Source organism: Macaca fascicularis, chromosome 10 (genome assembly GCF_037993035.2).
Source record: "Macaca fascicularis isolate 582-1 chromosome 10, T2T-MFA8v1.1".
NCBI lineage: Eukaryota > Metazoa > Chordata > Mammalia > Primates > Cercopithecidae > Macaca > Macaca fascicularis.
In genome coordinates this window covers 93,886,805-93,902,142 of record NC_088384.1, presented here as the reverse complement: position 1 = coordinate 93,902,142, position 15,338 = coordinate 93,886,805, and the positions used below count along the sequence as shown (strand labels likewise).

Below are 15,338 nucleotides of genomic sequence, written 5' to 3'. Positions count from 1 at the left end.
CCTAATAGATATTGACAAACCATATCATCCAAAAGCTGCAGAATACACATTCTTCTCCTTAGCACATGGATCATTCTCAAGAATAGTTCATATGTTAGGCCACAAAACAATTCTTTAAAAATTCAAGAAAACTGAAATCTATCAAGTATCTTCTCTGACCACAATGGAATAAAACTAGAAATCAATAACAAGAGGAATTCTAGAAACTATTCAACACAGAAATTAAACAATATGCTCTTGAATAACCAGTGGGTCAATGAAGAAATTAAGAAAGAAATTAAAACAGTCTGAAGCAAATGAAAATGGAAACACAGCATACCAAAATTTATGGGATACAGCAAAAGCAGTATTAAGAGGAAAATTTACAGCAATAAGCACCTACAACAAAAAAGTAGAAAAACTTCAAATAAACAACCTAACATCTTAAAGAATTAGAAAAGCAAGAGCAAACCAAACCCATAACGAGTAGACGAAGAGAAATAATAAAGACCAGAGCAGAAATAAATGAAACAAACAAACCAACAAAAAAAGATACAAAGGATCAACAAAATGAAAAGTTAGGTTTCAAAAGATAAACAAAATCAACAAACCTTTAGCCAGACTAAAAAAAAAAGAGAGAAGATCAAATAAATAAAAAACGGAAATGAAAAAGGAGGCATTTGGCTAGGTGCAATGACTCACACATGTAATTCCAGCACTTTGGGAGGCCAAGACAGGCGGATAGCTTGAGCTCAGGAGTTCAAGATCAGACTGGGCAACATGGTGAAATCCCATCTTTGCCAAAAATATTTTTTAAAAATTAGCCAGGCCTGGTGGCATGCAAGGGAACTTTTGGGAGTGATAAAAAGGATCTGTAGATACGGCATTCTATATGGTAGCCACTGTGTAGCTACTGAGCATCTGAACTGTGGCTATTGTAACTGAGAAACTAAATTTTAAATACAATTTAAATAAATTTAAGTTTAAAATTTAAAAATTGATACCGGACTTATTGGAAAACATTTAAGTTTCTTTGGACAAACTTAAGTATGAGAATCTGTTTTCAACTCTAAATTTTATGAAATCTAAATACAAATCAAGTATTCTGATGAAAATTTAGCATCTGAATTGGGATGTAAATGTAAAATGTTCACTGGATTTTGAAAACTTAGTCTCAAAAAAATGAATGTGAAATGGCTTACTAATAATTTTGTTATATTGATTACATGTTGAAATAATTTTTGACTGTGTTAAATACATTATTAAAATTATTTTTGTTTCTTTTAACCCTTTAAATGTGGTAGCTACTAAAAATGTAAAATTACCTATCTCACATTACATTTCGACTTGATAGTGCTGTTCTACATCTTCACTGTGGCGGTGGAAACATCTGTCAAAACTGTACACTTAAAATGCATACATTTTGTTGTATAAAAATTATGCCTCAATAAAGTAGATAAAAATATTAAATTGGTAGCGAACATATGCTTGTGTGTGTGTGCACATATGTGTGGGAAGGAGGGCATATGTGGGAAGGAGGGAGTATGTATCAATGAGTATCTTGTTTGTGATCTTTCCTTATCAATAATCAGAAAGGAAAAAAATTCACTGAGTACATACATGCAAAAGTAACTGTTCTTCTGAAGAGTCACCATATTAAATTATATCATAGTTATTTAATGTGTGCTTCCCTCACTAGACTTTGAGTTTCTTAGAGGCAGGAACCCTGTTTTGTGCATCTCTGTATAAACCTAGCACTTAACATAGAAAGTTAACATAGTACCTTAGCAGTGTTTTGCAACTATAGAATTCTCCCAGATACTTTATAGAGTTTAATTCTGTCAAAATCCCTGTAAATATGGTATTATTAGTGCCAGTTTTCAGATGAAAAACTGAGAATGAGAAGGTCACAAAGGTTAAAGTAACTCACCAAATATCCAGAGCTAATAAGTGAAACAGCATGTTCCAAACCCACACTTACAAGTCCCAGGCCCATTCTTCCACCCTCCTCCATACTGCCACCTCTCCACGTGGCATTTCACAACTGTCTGATGAATGACTGAGTCAAAGTAAAGATTTGTATTTAGGGGCAATGGAACCACAGAAACTTTCCTGAACCTCTAGTGTTACAGCTTCTTAGTCTTGAATAGGCTCTCTCTAGACAAAGAGCCACCTGGCAGCTCTTACTAAAGATCAGAAAGGGTGACTATAGTATGGAAAAAAATATTCCATCCCAATTAAACTTTCCATTTGGGAGTCTGAAGAAGAAAAATAACACAGAACAAAGAGTATGGGAAAGAGAAAAAAGGAAATGCTGAATCTGCTAATATGGCTAATTAATGCAAAAGAATGAATATAACAGCAACTTCAGCATTCAAAAATGAAAAGTTAGGAGATCTAGAGAGGTACAGTTTCTAAGTCTTTTGGAGCTCTCCTTTAATTAGCCTCCCTGAATCTCAGCATTTCTGTTTGAATAATCCATGTTTCTGGTTATTTATTCAGCTCCCCACTGCTACGCAATACCAAGCCATATGCTACAGAAATATATCACTTCATATTTGCACTCAACCATCCAAAGACACTGGCAATTCAGACCTTTAAGAAGCTTAAGGAAAAGTCTCTTCAGACCATTGTGTTAAGGTTAGAAGACTCAAGAAGCCAAATGCATCTTCTATTTATGCTATTTACTTGAGAGAAGGTGGGTCATTTCAACAAAAGGACAAGCAATTAGAAGGGTAAGGGAGATAAACAAAAGACTCAAGAGAGTAAAACTAGCAAAAATCAGCTAAACACAAAAGGCCTCTGAGTAATTTCTCATGCCCCTCTCTGCACTTTAAAAAAAAATTGTTTTTAAAAGCAATTCCTTAAAGGAAGACTTCTGGTCAATGCAAGGTCTGGTACGCACTGGACAAATGAAGAGGTCTACTGTGCCTCCAGCCCTTCAGAAGCCTTTTAAGATGTTTTAGAAATAATACACAACAAGTCATCACTTAACATCACAGATAGACTTGGAAATGGCAACTTTAAGTAAAACGGGATATAGCAGGTCAGATCCTCAAATAATACCGTTGTAACAATGATCAGAAAAACTGGTTTCATTATACATCATTTCGCTTAAAGTTGTGGTTTCCAAGAATGTTATTGATGATGTTAAGGGAGAACATACTGTACCTGGATAATCCTAACATCCTTTTAAACACAAAAATGGTCACTGTAGAATTTGTTATAATAGCAAAACACTGGAAATATCCTCAACGCCAACAACAGAAGAATACTAACTAAGCCACAGTCCCTTGGAGGCCATGATGCAGTTACTGAAAACTCCCATGAAGATTATTCACAGCATGGGAAACAGCATGCTATGTTTGAAATGTCGCAATAAAGAAAATCGTATGTGTGGCAGGCTTAAAAAGTTGTTAAAAATTATAGAAAAAAGACTAAAAGAAAATATACACCCAAAGACAGGCTGTGTTTAGGTCACAGAACTGTTTTTCTAACTTTGTGGAGACAGAAATTCTGTCTTAGGTATTTCTGTGTATGCCCAGCACTTAACATAGTACCTTGTCAATGTTTTAATAGCAGTTTTGTATTTTAGTATCTAAATTCTATTTAACAAATATATATCACATTTCTGAAAAACATTTCCAAAGAAATATCTTAGTTCAACAGGGCTTTCAGTATACTTGAAGTTTTAAGACAGCAGACTCTGGCTCCATTTCTTTCTTTCTTGTTTTTTTCTTTAAATCTCAACTTCCTCCTTCTGTAGGGCACAATTTCATAATGACTAGAATCTTCCAACCACATAAACATGCTCATTTTTTTTTTTAAAGTCCCTTGACCCTATGGCACACTCTGGTTATCCTCTCAGCCTTCCCCCACACACTTCTCTACTCCCCTTCCTAGACAGGGTCTCAAGAATTATAAATATAAGCTTCCTCTTCCCTTTTTGCTTCTAACTTTAGGATTCTACAAAATAACTGTGAAACTAATATAAGATCCAATTTCAGGAATTAGAGTATAAATAATAAGACATACAAGGCAAGTACTATAAATAAAAGTTTCTGGAACTATCTTGCACATTTTCATATTTCCTAAGCTAGGCATACAGCACATGTACAACTCATTACTGAATGAGGAGTGAAAAATACAAATGATATACTGCTTTCAATAAAAATACAGAAAAACATATGGCATAGATAGGTCTATGTGATATATACAGAAAATCAGTTCAAGTTTAGAAGTAATGGCTAGATTTCCCCAAAACTAACACACTATGGGAAGGAGAGGAAAAACACCAATGTCTTTCAATGGAGCGGACATATTAGCAACCACCACAGTAGGGCACAAACAGAACACAATATACTTTTTATTCGTCTACTCTAACTTTAGGAAAGACCACATACCTACACAAACACATCCTCATGCTTGAAGACTTTACTCTTCAGGGTAAAGTCTAGGAAACCCAACAGAATAAATGACCATAGCTACATGCTCTTGAATTCAGGCTAACAGTGAAAAGTCAGGCAAAAAAGGTGGGAAAACTAGGACATTCAAAACATACCTGAGCATGAGATTCATCAGCTGAAGACCCTCGCCCTTCAGGAAGCGCTCACGGTTAGAACTAAGCATTAGACAGGAGCAGAGGGAATCAAACAGATTCTCCATCATCTCCTGCTCCTCAGCCGTGCTGGGATTGTGTCTTTTAAACACCTGTCAAGCAAAAACAGAACAAAGCACAGAACTATTAAGAGAACGTTTTTTCATGAGCCTCCATCCAACAATTTCTAAAACCTGTGGGTCATAACTCTACGGTTGAGGAAACAGAAGCTCACCAAACAAAATTCTCATCAGTTTCCATTTTAGAGAAACTAAATAATTCACATATATTAAATAAATGCAAAAAAAAAAAAAAAAAAAGCCAAAACACTCAACTGACCACTGGGTCCATCAGTAATTGACAGTTTCAGGCAAGCAGATTTTTTAAAAAACCAAAACCCAAATAAAAACCAAAACCTTTTTATTGTGAAATATAACACAGATACAGAACAACTCCATAAAGGACATATAAAACTAAATGAATGAAGTGAACACCCCTGAAATCATTATCCAGGATGAGAAACAACTTTGCCAACTACCCTCAAAGCCCTCCACTTGCCCAACCCAACCATATCTCATTTCTTCCCCTTCTAAAAGCAACCACAATCCAGGGGGGTGAAACATGGCTCAATATAAGGAAGCGTTTCCTGACAATCAAGGCCACTGAATTCCCTCACAGGGGAGTTGGGGTTTTAATTCATGGGAAGTGCTTACAGCAGAAGTCTTCTTTTTGCCAGAGATGTAAGGCATGTTAAGAGAAGCCTTTAAACAGTATATGCATACCCATATAGTCTACTAGGAGAAGATCAATAGTCTCACAGGAAAAGGACTAAGCACCTTCCCAGAACTGGAAACAGATTCACATTTCAAAGCTCTATTTTTGGGGTGGAGGCCAAGCCACTCAGGCTGCTGGCACCAAGATGGAAGCTGTATGCAAACTGACATCTCAGACTCTCCCAACACTCTCAAGATTTTATCCAAATGATCTATTTTCAGTCCTGTTTTTAGAATAACACAGATGAAACTTGTAAGAGGAAATCTTAACAGTATTTTCAGAATGCCAGCAGAATAACATTTCAACTGGATTTACATTTCTTACAGTGAGAAAATGGCAGTTTCCAAGTTCTCACTCCAGCCTTCAGCACCACATCCTCCCCTATCCTCCCCTTGACCCCCACCCCACTGCAGTGGAACTTGGACTCCTTGAGCTTATTCAGATCCTAAATGAACATACTCCATTTTCACAGCAGACTGAAAGGAAGGTTGGTGAACAATCTTGGGAGTGGGTCAAATGAAAATAATTTGGTATGCCTGGCCCAGAACATACACACTTAAGCAGGAGGCACATCTTTTTTGAGTTGACAATATCATATCAGAAGACGAAGAAAATTCATATCTGACACACAGTGATGTCTGGTCATAAAGAGCAAATGACTAAGAAAAGGAGGCAAACCATGTACCTCCATATAACCCTCAAACCTGCCAACATACGCCATATGGCTTGCAGCACATGGCTCATTCCTTCCCACAATTTCCAGCTCCACCTCCCATTCAAAGCCAGCCATGTATCTTAGAGCAGACAGGAAGCATAAGAATTACTCACAGATAACTGCTGAAGAAGCACATCGATTCCATCCAGCTCCCCAAGCAATTCCCTGTTTTCTAAAAGGGGGAAAAAATAGAGGAAGAAAAAAAAAATGAACCTAACTGTCAGATTTTACAGCCGTCTAACACTGATACATCAGCAAACAAAATCAATACAGCTTGACAGAGTACAAAAGCAGCACAGGGAGCGAGAGGGAGAGCAAGGGGATGCCAAAGGCAAGAGAGCTTGCTGTCATGATCTGAAACAAGCCTGGCTCCTATCCTAACAGAATATCAATACTGAGAGGGCGCCTCACCATCATTGTCCTGGAGCAGTATGGCCAGCACTTCACTGCAATACAGTTTGTTGGCATCGAAAGGCATCTTTGCCTATGGGGAAATAGGAGAAATGAGAAAAATGTTAAGAGGTCTTGCTTTCTTCCCCAGGACAAATTTTTCACGAGTACTACGATCTGAGTTAGAGAGAAGGAGAAGTTAGAAAGGGAAAAGGCAGTTAAGGGGAAAAACGTCGGCCTCTGCTCTCAAGAGACCAGAACCAAGTAAAGTGACAGACTGAAACAATGGTTCTCACACTCTTAATGCCCAGGTATTAAGGTTACCTCCTCGGTAAAGACTTCCAAGATTTCCCATTTTGAGTCCAGAGATTATATATGTCTCGCCCATAGTACTCAAATGTGAACTAGAAGAATGAGAGTTTTGAACTTTTAAGACTAAAACTCACCATGAAGCTTAATGCACAAGCTACAATCATGAAATTAGGCTATAAATTAGTTAATATATGAGCAGAGAAGTTGAAAAGAAAGCAATTCTTGATTAACTGAATATATTTATCACAAAGTAGTTCCTTCTGGATTTTTTTAATGCTTAAAATTTAATTTGAAATCATAAACCTATCTGCTTGCATGCCATAATCTGCCTATTATTTAAAAAGGAAACCACATTAAATATGCAAAAATGTGTTAATATTTTAACACCCAAATTACTACCCACAATTCTTTCCCTGCTGCATGGTCTGCTACTTGGGAGTTTCAGAGGGGACACATCTACTGCACAGACTATTTTTCATGGCTGTCCTCACTGTTGCTTCGGTAGTGAGACTTAAATATCTCACCATTATCACTGCCCCTTGGATGAAGGTGCACAGAGAGGAGCGAGTCTCAGTGATGTGTTTTTATTTATGGTGTCCATGATCCTTAAAATGCAGGCATGTAAACAATGACTATTAATCAGCAGCAACCTTTGCTACCTATCTGTGTTTTTGAAATGACAAAGAATTTCTGTACTTGGAAAAGACAAGGGAAGTATTTATTTTGGAACTAACACTTCCGTCACCTTACCACCATTCACAGATCTGTTTAGACACTGGTTTTGTACTTAAAGAGGAAGAGTTGCACCTAATCAAGCAATATTCAGCATCATTTCAGTTTTCTGTGCACGTCTCCCTCATCAAGCTAAGTGCAGCCTACAGAGTTTCAGGAGGTCGACCAAGTATGACCATCTTAGGTTAAAAGATCTATAAATGCAAGGTCTTACATGTGCTAAATGTAAGGTATGCTCCCGGGGCAAGCTTGAAGCCTTGTTTCAAGAAATTCAGCATAATAGTCAGGGCTTAATGCAATCTGTGGTATGTTTCACTTTAAGAAAAATGGTTTCATATTAACGAAAATCAAAACATGAAGGTGAAAAGCCAAGGAGTAAGCATCCCTATCAAAATCAAGGATTCGCGAATAAAATTTCCCACTCAAATTATATAAGTTCCAAGTATTGCTATTATATTTTGAAAGATTTAAGCCGCACCAACTTAAACGTTAGCTTTGCAAGGGCCATGGTTCTTGTTTAAAACAAGATACTTAACTGAAAGAAGTCACAAGACAGTAGGTCATTAGAGCCACGGCCTTTCTGTGGATCTAATGCCTCTTGTCCTTTATTCAATTTTGTAAGCTCCTATTTTCAAGTTGGAGGCAGTTTTTCTTCCTTTCAATAAATACTTATTAGGCACCTGCTATAGGGAAGACACAGAATTAAGCAAGAGAACAAACAGGTGTGACTTAGATCTGAACCCTGTCCACTGTTGTGGCATTTAAAAACCTTACACTGAATTAAAATTAATTCTGTAGAAATGTCAAATTTCAAAAAAGAAAAAAAAAACACACAGATCTGGCATTAGACACACCTAAGGCTGACTCACGAGCACGCCACTGCCTATGTGAACAAGTCTGCAGTTCTCCAACTATGTGCTGTGGCAACTGGGGTGCCACACTGAATTCACCACAGGGTATTTAAAAATTTCATGGAGAACACAGGGAAATGTGACATCTGTTGGGCACTGCATTAACTAGCATCTCAAGGTACATTTCTTCTGGTGACATCATATCTTTGTGGAGCTGTGTTTGGATAGCTGCTCTGACAAAAATAACTGTGAAAATGGATGTGAAATCAGAATGACGGCGGTGGTGTTCAATCGGATCCTAAGGTTGGAGGATTTGAGCAGTATCAAAAGGCACACATACCATTAGGAAGTAACTATGGTATTTAAAAATGAAATAAAAATATTTTTTCTTTTAATTCGTGTGTATTATCTTCTCAAATGGCTAACAAATTGTAAGGACATAAATACATATTAAATGGTTTGGACATAACTACTTAATAAATGAGACTATTAGATACTTTTTGGCATAGCGGTGCTGTAAAAACAAAATTACTGAGACACTAAAAAACACCGTAAATTGACAATAGGAATCCATGACCCAAGGAACGTTCTTGGTCTCAGTTTCCTCATCTGTAAAATGAAAATAAAAAATAGCACTTTTTAAATTAAGGGCACTGACATGAAAAAAAGAAAGAAGAAATAGAAAAAAAAAAAAACCACTTATTTGGAGAGTTACTATGAGAATTTAAAAACATAATATGAAAGTACCTAACACACAGTAGGTACCACAAGTTTTTCTGACAACCATAACCAGAAATATCTGCATTAGAATCTCAGCTCTAACAGTTACCAGCTATGCGACTGGCCAAATTAATATCTTCCTCATGAAGTGGCTGTACTAAGGGAACTGGTGTATACGTAACAGGCACCGACCAGCTGAGTTTCTTGCTATTGAGAATTCCTGGTTCCGCAGAAAATCTCCACCTTCTGCTGTAAGACACTACTAAGAGTTTCCAATCTACCCAAAGTAAGTTTTTAAAAACCAGACTGATAACTTCATCATTTTTTAATTAAAACGTAAGTTCTGACTGACAAATCGACATGAAGGAAGAATCTAATCAGGAAACCAAAATGATGAGGCCTGATAACTCCCCAACGCTGAGCTCTGCAATGCTTCAGAACCTAAAAGCAGTACCAGCTGGGAAGCAGCTTGGCGAGAGGAGGTGGCTTCAGAGATGCCAAGGCCCAATGCTCACAGGCTCTCCCACATGGTTCCCATGTGGTTTGAGCAACACCATTTCCTCTCTCTGGGATTCTTTCTTTACCTGTAAACTGGGGATAACTGCACCCTCTTGGCAGGGTTGTGAGGATTAGAAATAATGTATGTGGTCAGGCCCAGTGGCTCACACCTGTAATCCCAGCACTTTGGGAAGCTGAGGTGGGAGGATCACTTGAGCCCAGGAGTTCAAGACCAGCCTGGGCAACATAGTGAGACCCCATCTCTAAAAAAAAAAATACAAATATTAGCCAGGTGTGGTGGTGTGTACCTGAAATTCCAGCTACTTGGGAGGCTGAGGTTGGAAAATCACTTGGGCCTGGTAGGTTGAGGCTGCAGTGAGCAGTGATGGTACCAATGCACTCCAGCCTGGCCAACAGTGTGAGACGCTGCCTTAAAAAAAAAAAAAAAAGAAAGAGAGGGACAGAAAGAAAGGAAAAGAAGAAAAAGAAAGGAAGGAAAGAAGGTTCTAGAAAAACACTTTAGCATGTAGTGAGCAGTCAATACATGAAACTCATATCAGATGGTGAAAACTTAGTGATGATGATGATGATGATGACAACCAGATGTTTTAATCTGGTAGAAAAGAAATAGAAGAAATTAGGCCAGGTGGGAAGAAAGGAAAGTAATCTTTCCTGTCTAGCCAAAGACAAAACTTACAAAGGATATTTTATTTCTGTTTAAATCTCAACCAGAGATTGCGCAATACCAAACCGCCAAATTTCAAAGACATTTAATCAAAATTAGGAGAAAGGAGATTTTACTTAGCAGGTATAGTCTCTTGGATTTTGCAAAGTTAATCAGCGGGACTTGGAACTTGTAGGGCTCTCTTCTATCCAGGAGCCTGGCTCTCTTAAATCTTTCAGCTGTCAGAGTAATTATAGAGTCATGCATAGGTTTGTACTCAGCATGTACTAGCCTTGAATAAAATTAAACTTCACCTTTTTGGGAGCTGCTGCTTTTCTGGAAGGTACAAAACAATTATGCTACCACCCACAGCCAGAAGCTGCAGGTTATATCTGTAGCTCACCTCTGGTACCTGGAACACATGGGGCAGGTTCAGACATATCCACAGTACTGTAGAATTGTCAAAGCAGATTGTGCCCTACAAAATCCCAACCTCTGGTCATACAGGCTAAGAACTTTAGCATCAATCAGTTGTACATAAAATACAACTTAACTGAATGCTGCAACTGTTTCTGAAGCATTGGTTTAACTGGGTAACAAGAGGTAATCTTAATTTTGTTTTTTTAGAAAAGAAAAAAAACACTTGGTTTTGCTGTTATTTTCAATAATATGTAATATCCTAATAAGCTTGTATTCCCCATTAAAAACATTAATTGTGATGCAGCATCTCTCACACTACTGTTATCTACGTACCTGTTAATCCATTTAATGTAATCATCTGCAGTGGTTTTTATCCTCATTAGAATAAATTAGTGAGGTTTGATTTGTTGGATGAAGAGATCCATGAATATCTCTATATACTGCTAGGCTACCATACAAAAAGGAGAAATCCAACACTACAATGCTGTCACCAATGTGTCACTCACTTAAGAATTACTCAAGGATTACTGAATAAATATGGGATGATCAGTCAAATTGCAAGGTTTTATCAAGTAATCTAGACATAAGTACTCTACTTTAGCTTACATCAGAATCACCTTGAGGGCTTATTAAAACACAGACTGGGCCAGGCGCGGTGGCTTACACCTGTAATCCCAGCACTTTGGGAGGCCAAGGAGGGTGGATCAAGAGGTCAGGAGATCAAGACCATCCTGGCTAACACGGTGAAACTCCATCTCTACTAAAAATACAAAAAAATAGCTGGGTGTGGTGGCAGGCGCCTGTAGTCCCAGCTACTCAGGTGGCTGAGGCAGGAGAATGGCGTGAACCCGGGAGGCGGAGCTTGCAGTGACCCAAGATTGCACCGCTGCACTCCAGCCTGGGTGACAGAGCAAGACTCCGTCTCAAAAAACAACAACAACAACAACAAAAACAAAAACACAGACTACCGGGCTCCACTCCAACTTTGCAGATTCAGTGGGTCTGGGTGGACCCAAGAATGTGCACTTCTAACAAGGTGCTAGGTGATGCTGATGCTCCTGGTTGGGAAACACAGTTTGAGAACAGCTGGGAGGAGATACAGATATGACATAGACACAGTCCTTGTAATTATAAAATTTAGAGATATTTGGAGAAAGAAAATCAGCACACATAAGAATATTCAAGTTGGCCAGGTGATGGAGTCATCTCCACTTTACAGATGGAGAGAAGATTCTCCAAGAGCGTCACACAGTTGCGGGTAGATGCTAGAACCCAGACAGGCTAACTCTCGCAAGAGAACCCATTGGAAAAAGATGAAGGGGTTGATTTTTTTATAAAAGAAAGTGGGCAGTATAGGCTGGGGGCAAAGTACTATGGAAAGGGGGCATAAAGAAAATTCTGGAGGCTTGGGTCTTAATCCTAGTTCTATCTCTAACTAGCTACAGGGGTTTGGGCAAGGCACTTAATATCGACAGGTCTCAATTTTAAATTTTTTATCTACAACAGAACTTACAGATTTCCTTTAGTTCTAAAAGTGAAGATTAGGGATTTAAGCTGTTTCATGAAGGGTGTGTAAAATTTAGAAATACGAATGGAAGAGAGGAGACAGTCATTCCTGATAGAATCAGGAGCAGGAACAAAGCCAGACACAGAGGTCAAGATAATTTTGACCTTTGCAGAGCAGGGGATAGGTTTAAAAAAAAAAAAAAAAAAAGGAATCTAAAAGGTAACAAAGGCCAATGTTTCAAAACTGAAAAATGAACAGGTCAAACTGGGCCAGGGTAAGAGGCAGAGAAGGTGGGATCTGATGTAGAAGGCACAGAATCACTCCAGGTAAGTTTCTGAATGGGGAATGGCATAGTGAAAATGGAGTTTTAAATTAGTCTCCAGAGTAAAATGGTTAACAAGAAGGTCCACATTTCCAGAGACAAGTGGATCTTAGTGAGAGTTGTACATTAGAATCATATGTGTTTGAAACATTTCTAAAATATACCAAAGACAGCGACTGAGACAGTAGGTCTAGGGTACAGCGTGGGAATCTATTTTTTCAGTTCCACTGGTGATCTTAATACAAACCCCCAGCTGAAACCCACTGCTATAACATCTTTACAATTTAAAAGCATTCTCATATTTGATTTCACAAGAACCTTGTGAGATTGGAAGGGCAGGGAGTATGATCCCCATTTTTCAAAGGAGAAAACAGGCCAGAAAAGTTAAGAGGCCATTACCCACAGCTACACAGCTAGTAAGTGAAAGTCAGGATCTGGGTCCAGGACTCACTAAGAGTCACCATGATGTTGAAGAGAGTGAAGATTATAACAAGTACTTCCCTAGATTATGAGAAATAAGAGCAAGGCATTGTTGTGAAGGACATGCCCTCTTGCTGGCCTCACTCTTTAGCAGGACTTTATTTCATTAACTAATTAATGAAAGAATTAATTAAGCCTGGGCAGCACAGTTTTCTTCTAAAAGCACTTGCTTACCAGTAAAAAACCCAAATAGCATTTTGATGTTTAAATATCCCTAAAAGCTTGAAAACTGTTTCAGAGACAGCAACATGGCTATTTACGCCCTGAGGATCACACCAATGCAGTGCCTACGTGGCAAGAGTCAATAGTTTGCTAAACTAGCAAATGGGCCCCTTCATTATGATCATAAGGGTAATGGCATCCAAGTCAAACACTCAAAAGTCAATTTCCCTTCCAATGTTACCAATTTAAAAAAAAAAAGACTCTGGGAAGTTTCACCAACTTTCAAAAGGCAGAAGGTCTGACATTCTAGTTTAATGAAGATCCCTGAACGAGTATTAAGTCTCAAGTAACTTGGAAAAATCTGTCCTGACATAACAGAGACCAAAAAAAAAAAAAAAAAAAAAAAGATTGAATTATTTTGTATATTTTAAGGTTGCGTCCCTAACCTGTGGTTACTCCCCCAACAACTCAGCTCCCTGACATCTACGCCACCCCCTTAAAATTCAGTGCTCTACTTTCCTCTCCTCCACTTGTTGCTCCCAAAACATCTCAAGGTTTTGGGAGGATAAAAACGTGTTGAATACTGAGGAAAGAAGAAACTGAGTTTAGAGAGATGTAAAGGAAATTAAATGAGAAACAAGTCTAGTTCTAAAACCAAAGGATATTTAGACTCAAGAGAGGAGGTCAAAAGGAAGTTGCAAATGACAATGCACAAATTAACTACTTGCTGGATGCAAGACTGAAAGGCAAGAGGGATGGGGGTTGGAGGGAGTTATAGTTTACTGACCTCTGCTAGGCAAATGTGCCCATACCCACTAATGGTAGCAGCTGGGCTAGCTGAGCATCCTTGGGCCAATATATTATGTAAATCAAGGCTAAAGATTTAATGGGAACAAATGGTTGAATAAACACGATTGGAAAAGACTAGAGTGTCAGAAATGGAGAAAACCAAGGAGCATATGATATCTTAGGCAGAACCTTCTCCTTTAGCCCTGCCAAGACCGTGCAGGACAAATCTGACCTGATACAGCCCAGACTTTCTGGATGTTTATGACACTCTGAAGCAGAGCAAAGCCATTAATTAGAGCATGACTTTAGCTACAAACAAGTGCCTCCTTCTCACCAAAATGTTGGGATCCTTGACTGCCTGAGGACCATTTCAGTAGCATATAAGCAGTTCCAAACTGCCTCCCATCACACCTTTGGTTAAAACTGTTCTGAGAGGAGCTCTTGCCTCTTCTTTCCCCCATTGACTCTATTAGACAGTACTAACTGTTAAAAAGACAATCACAAGGACTATGCTAAGAAGGAAAGATAATGAACAATCCAAGAGAAATATGGACAAAGAATATAAACATGAAGCTAAAAGACATGAATACAAATGGCTAATCAACAACAAGAAGCCAACACACTTCACTTGATTTTAAAATTACAAATTAAAATAATACCAGTTTTCACCATCAGATTAGCTAGAAGCAGAGGGAAACAGATAACTCTAAATCAATGGGGCAGCTGATCTATCAGTGGGATGTGATAAATCAGTGGGAATAATTTTGCAATACTACAAAAAATGTTAATGTGCATAGCCTTTGGCCTATCAATTCTACTTCTATGAATTTATTATACAGATAAACTGAGACAAATGTGTATTTTTAAAAGTTTGTATATAGTAGTCCCCCCCTTATCTGTGGGAGATAGGATCCAAGGCCCCCAGTGGATACCTGAAACTACAGATAAATTCTATATTTACTATGTTTTTTCCTATATATGTACCTATAATAAAGTTTAACTTATAGGCCAGGCACAGTGTTTCACACCTGTAATCCCAGCACTCTGGGAGACCGAGGCGGGTGGATCACTTGAGATCAGGAGTTTGAGAGCAGCCTGGCCAACATGGTGAAACTCCATCTCTACTAAAAATACAAAAATTAGCCAGGCGTGGTGGCGCACACCTGTAATCCCAGCTACTTGGGAGGCTGAGGCAGGAGAATCACCTTAACCCAGGAGGCAGAGGTTGCAGTGAGCTGAGATCACGCCACTGCACTCCACCCTGGGCAACAGAGTGAGTGAGACTTAGTTTCAAAAAAAAAAAAAAAAAAAGTTTAATTTATAAATTAGGCACAGTAAGAGATTAACAACAATAATAAAATAGAACTATTATAACAACATACTGTAATAAAAGTTTTGTGAATGTGGTCTCTCTCTCAAAACACCT

General features: G+C 38.3%; 1 protein-coding gene across 2 annotated transcripts in view; it reads right to left on the bottom strand.

Moving 5' to 3' along the window:
* CTNNBL1 (catenin beta like 1) overlaps nucleotides 1-15,338 on the bottom strand; it is a 176,606-nt gene that overhangs the window by 87,178 nt on the left and 74,090 nt on the right. For both annotated transcript variants that reach the window (XM_005568970.4, XM_074005298.1), the window contains 3 exons: nucleotides 6,477-6,549; nucleotides 6,179-6,237; nucleotides 4,541-4,689 (listed from right to left, as the gene is read on the bottom strand). In XM_005568970.4, coding sequence (XP_005569027.1) covers nucleotides 4,541-4,689; nucleotides 6,179-6,237; nucleotides 6,477-6,549 — 281 coding nt within the window. The remainder of the gene's footprint in view (nucleotides 1-4,540; nucleotides 4,690-6,178; nucleotides 6,238-6,476; nucleotides 6,550-15,338) is intronic.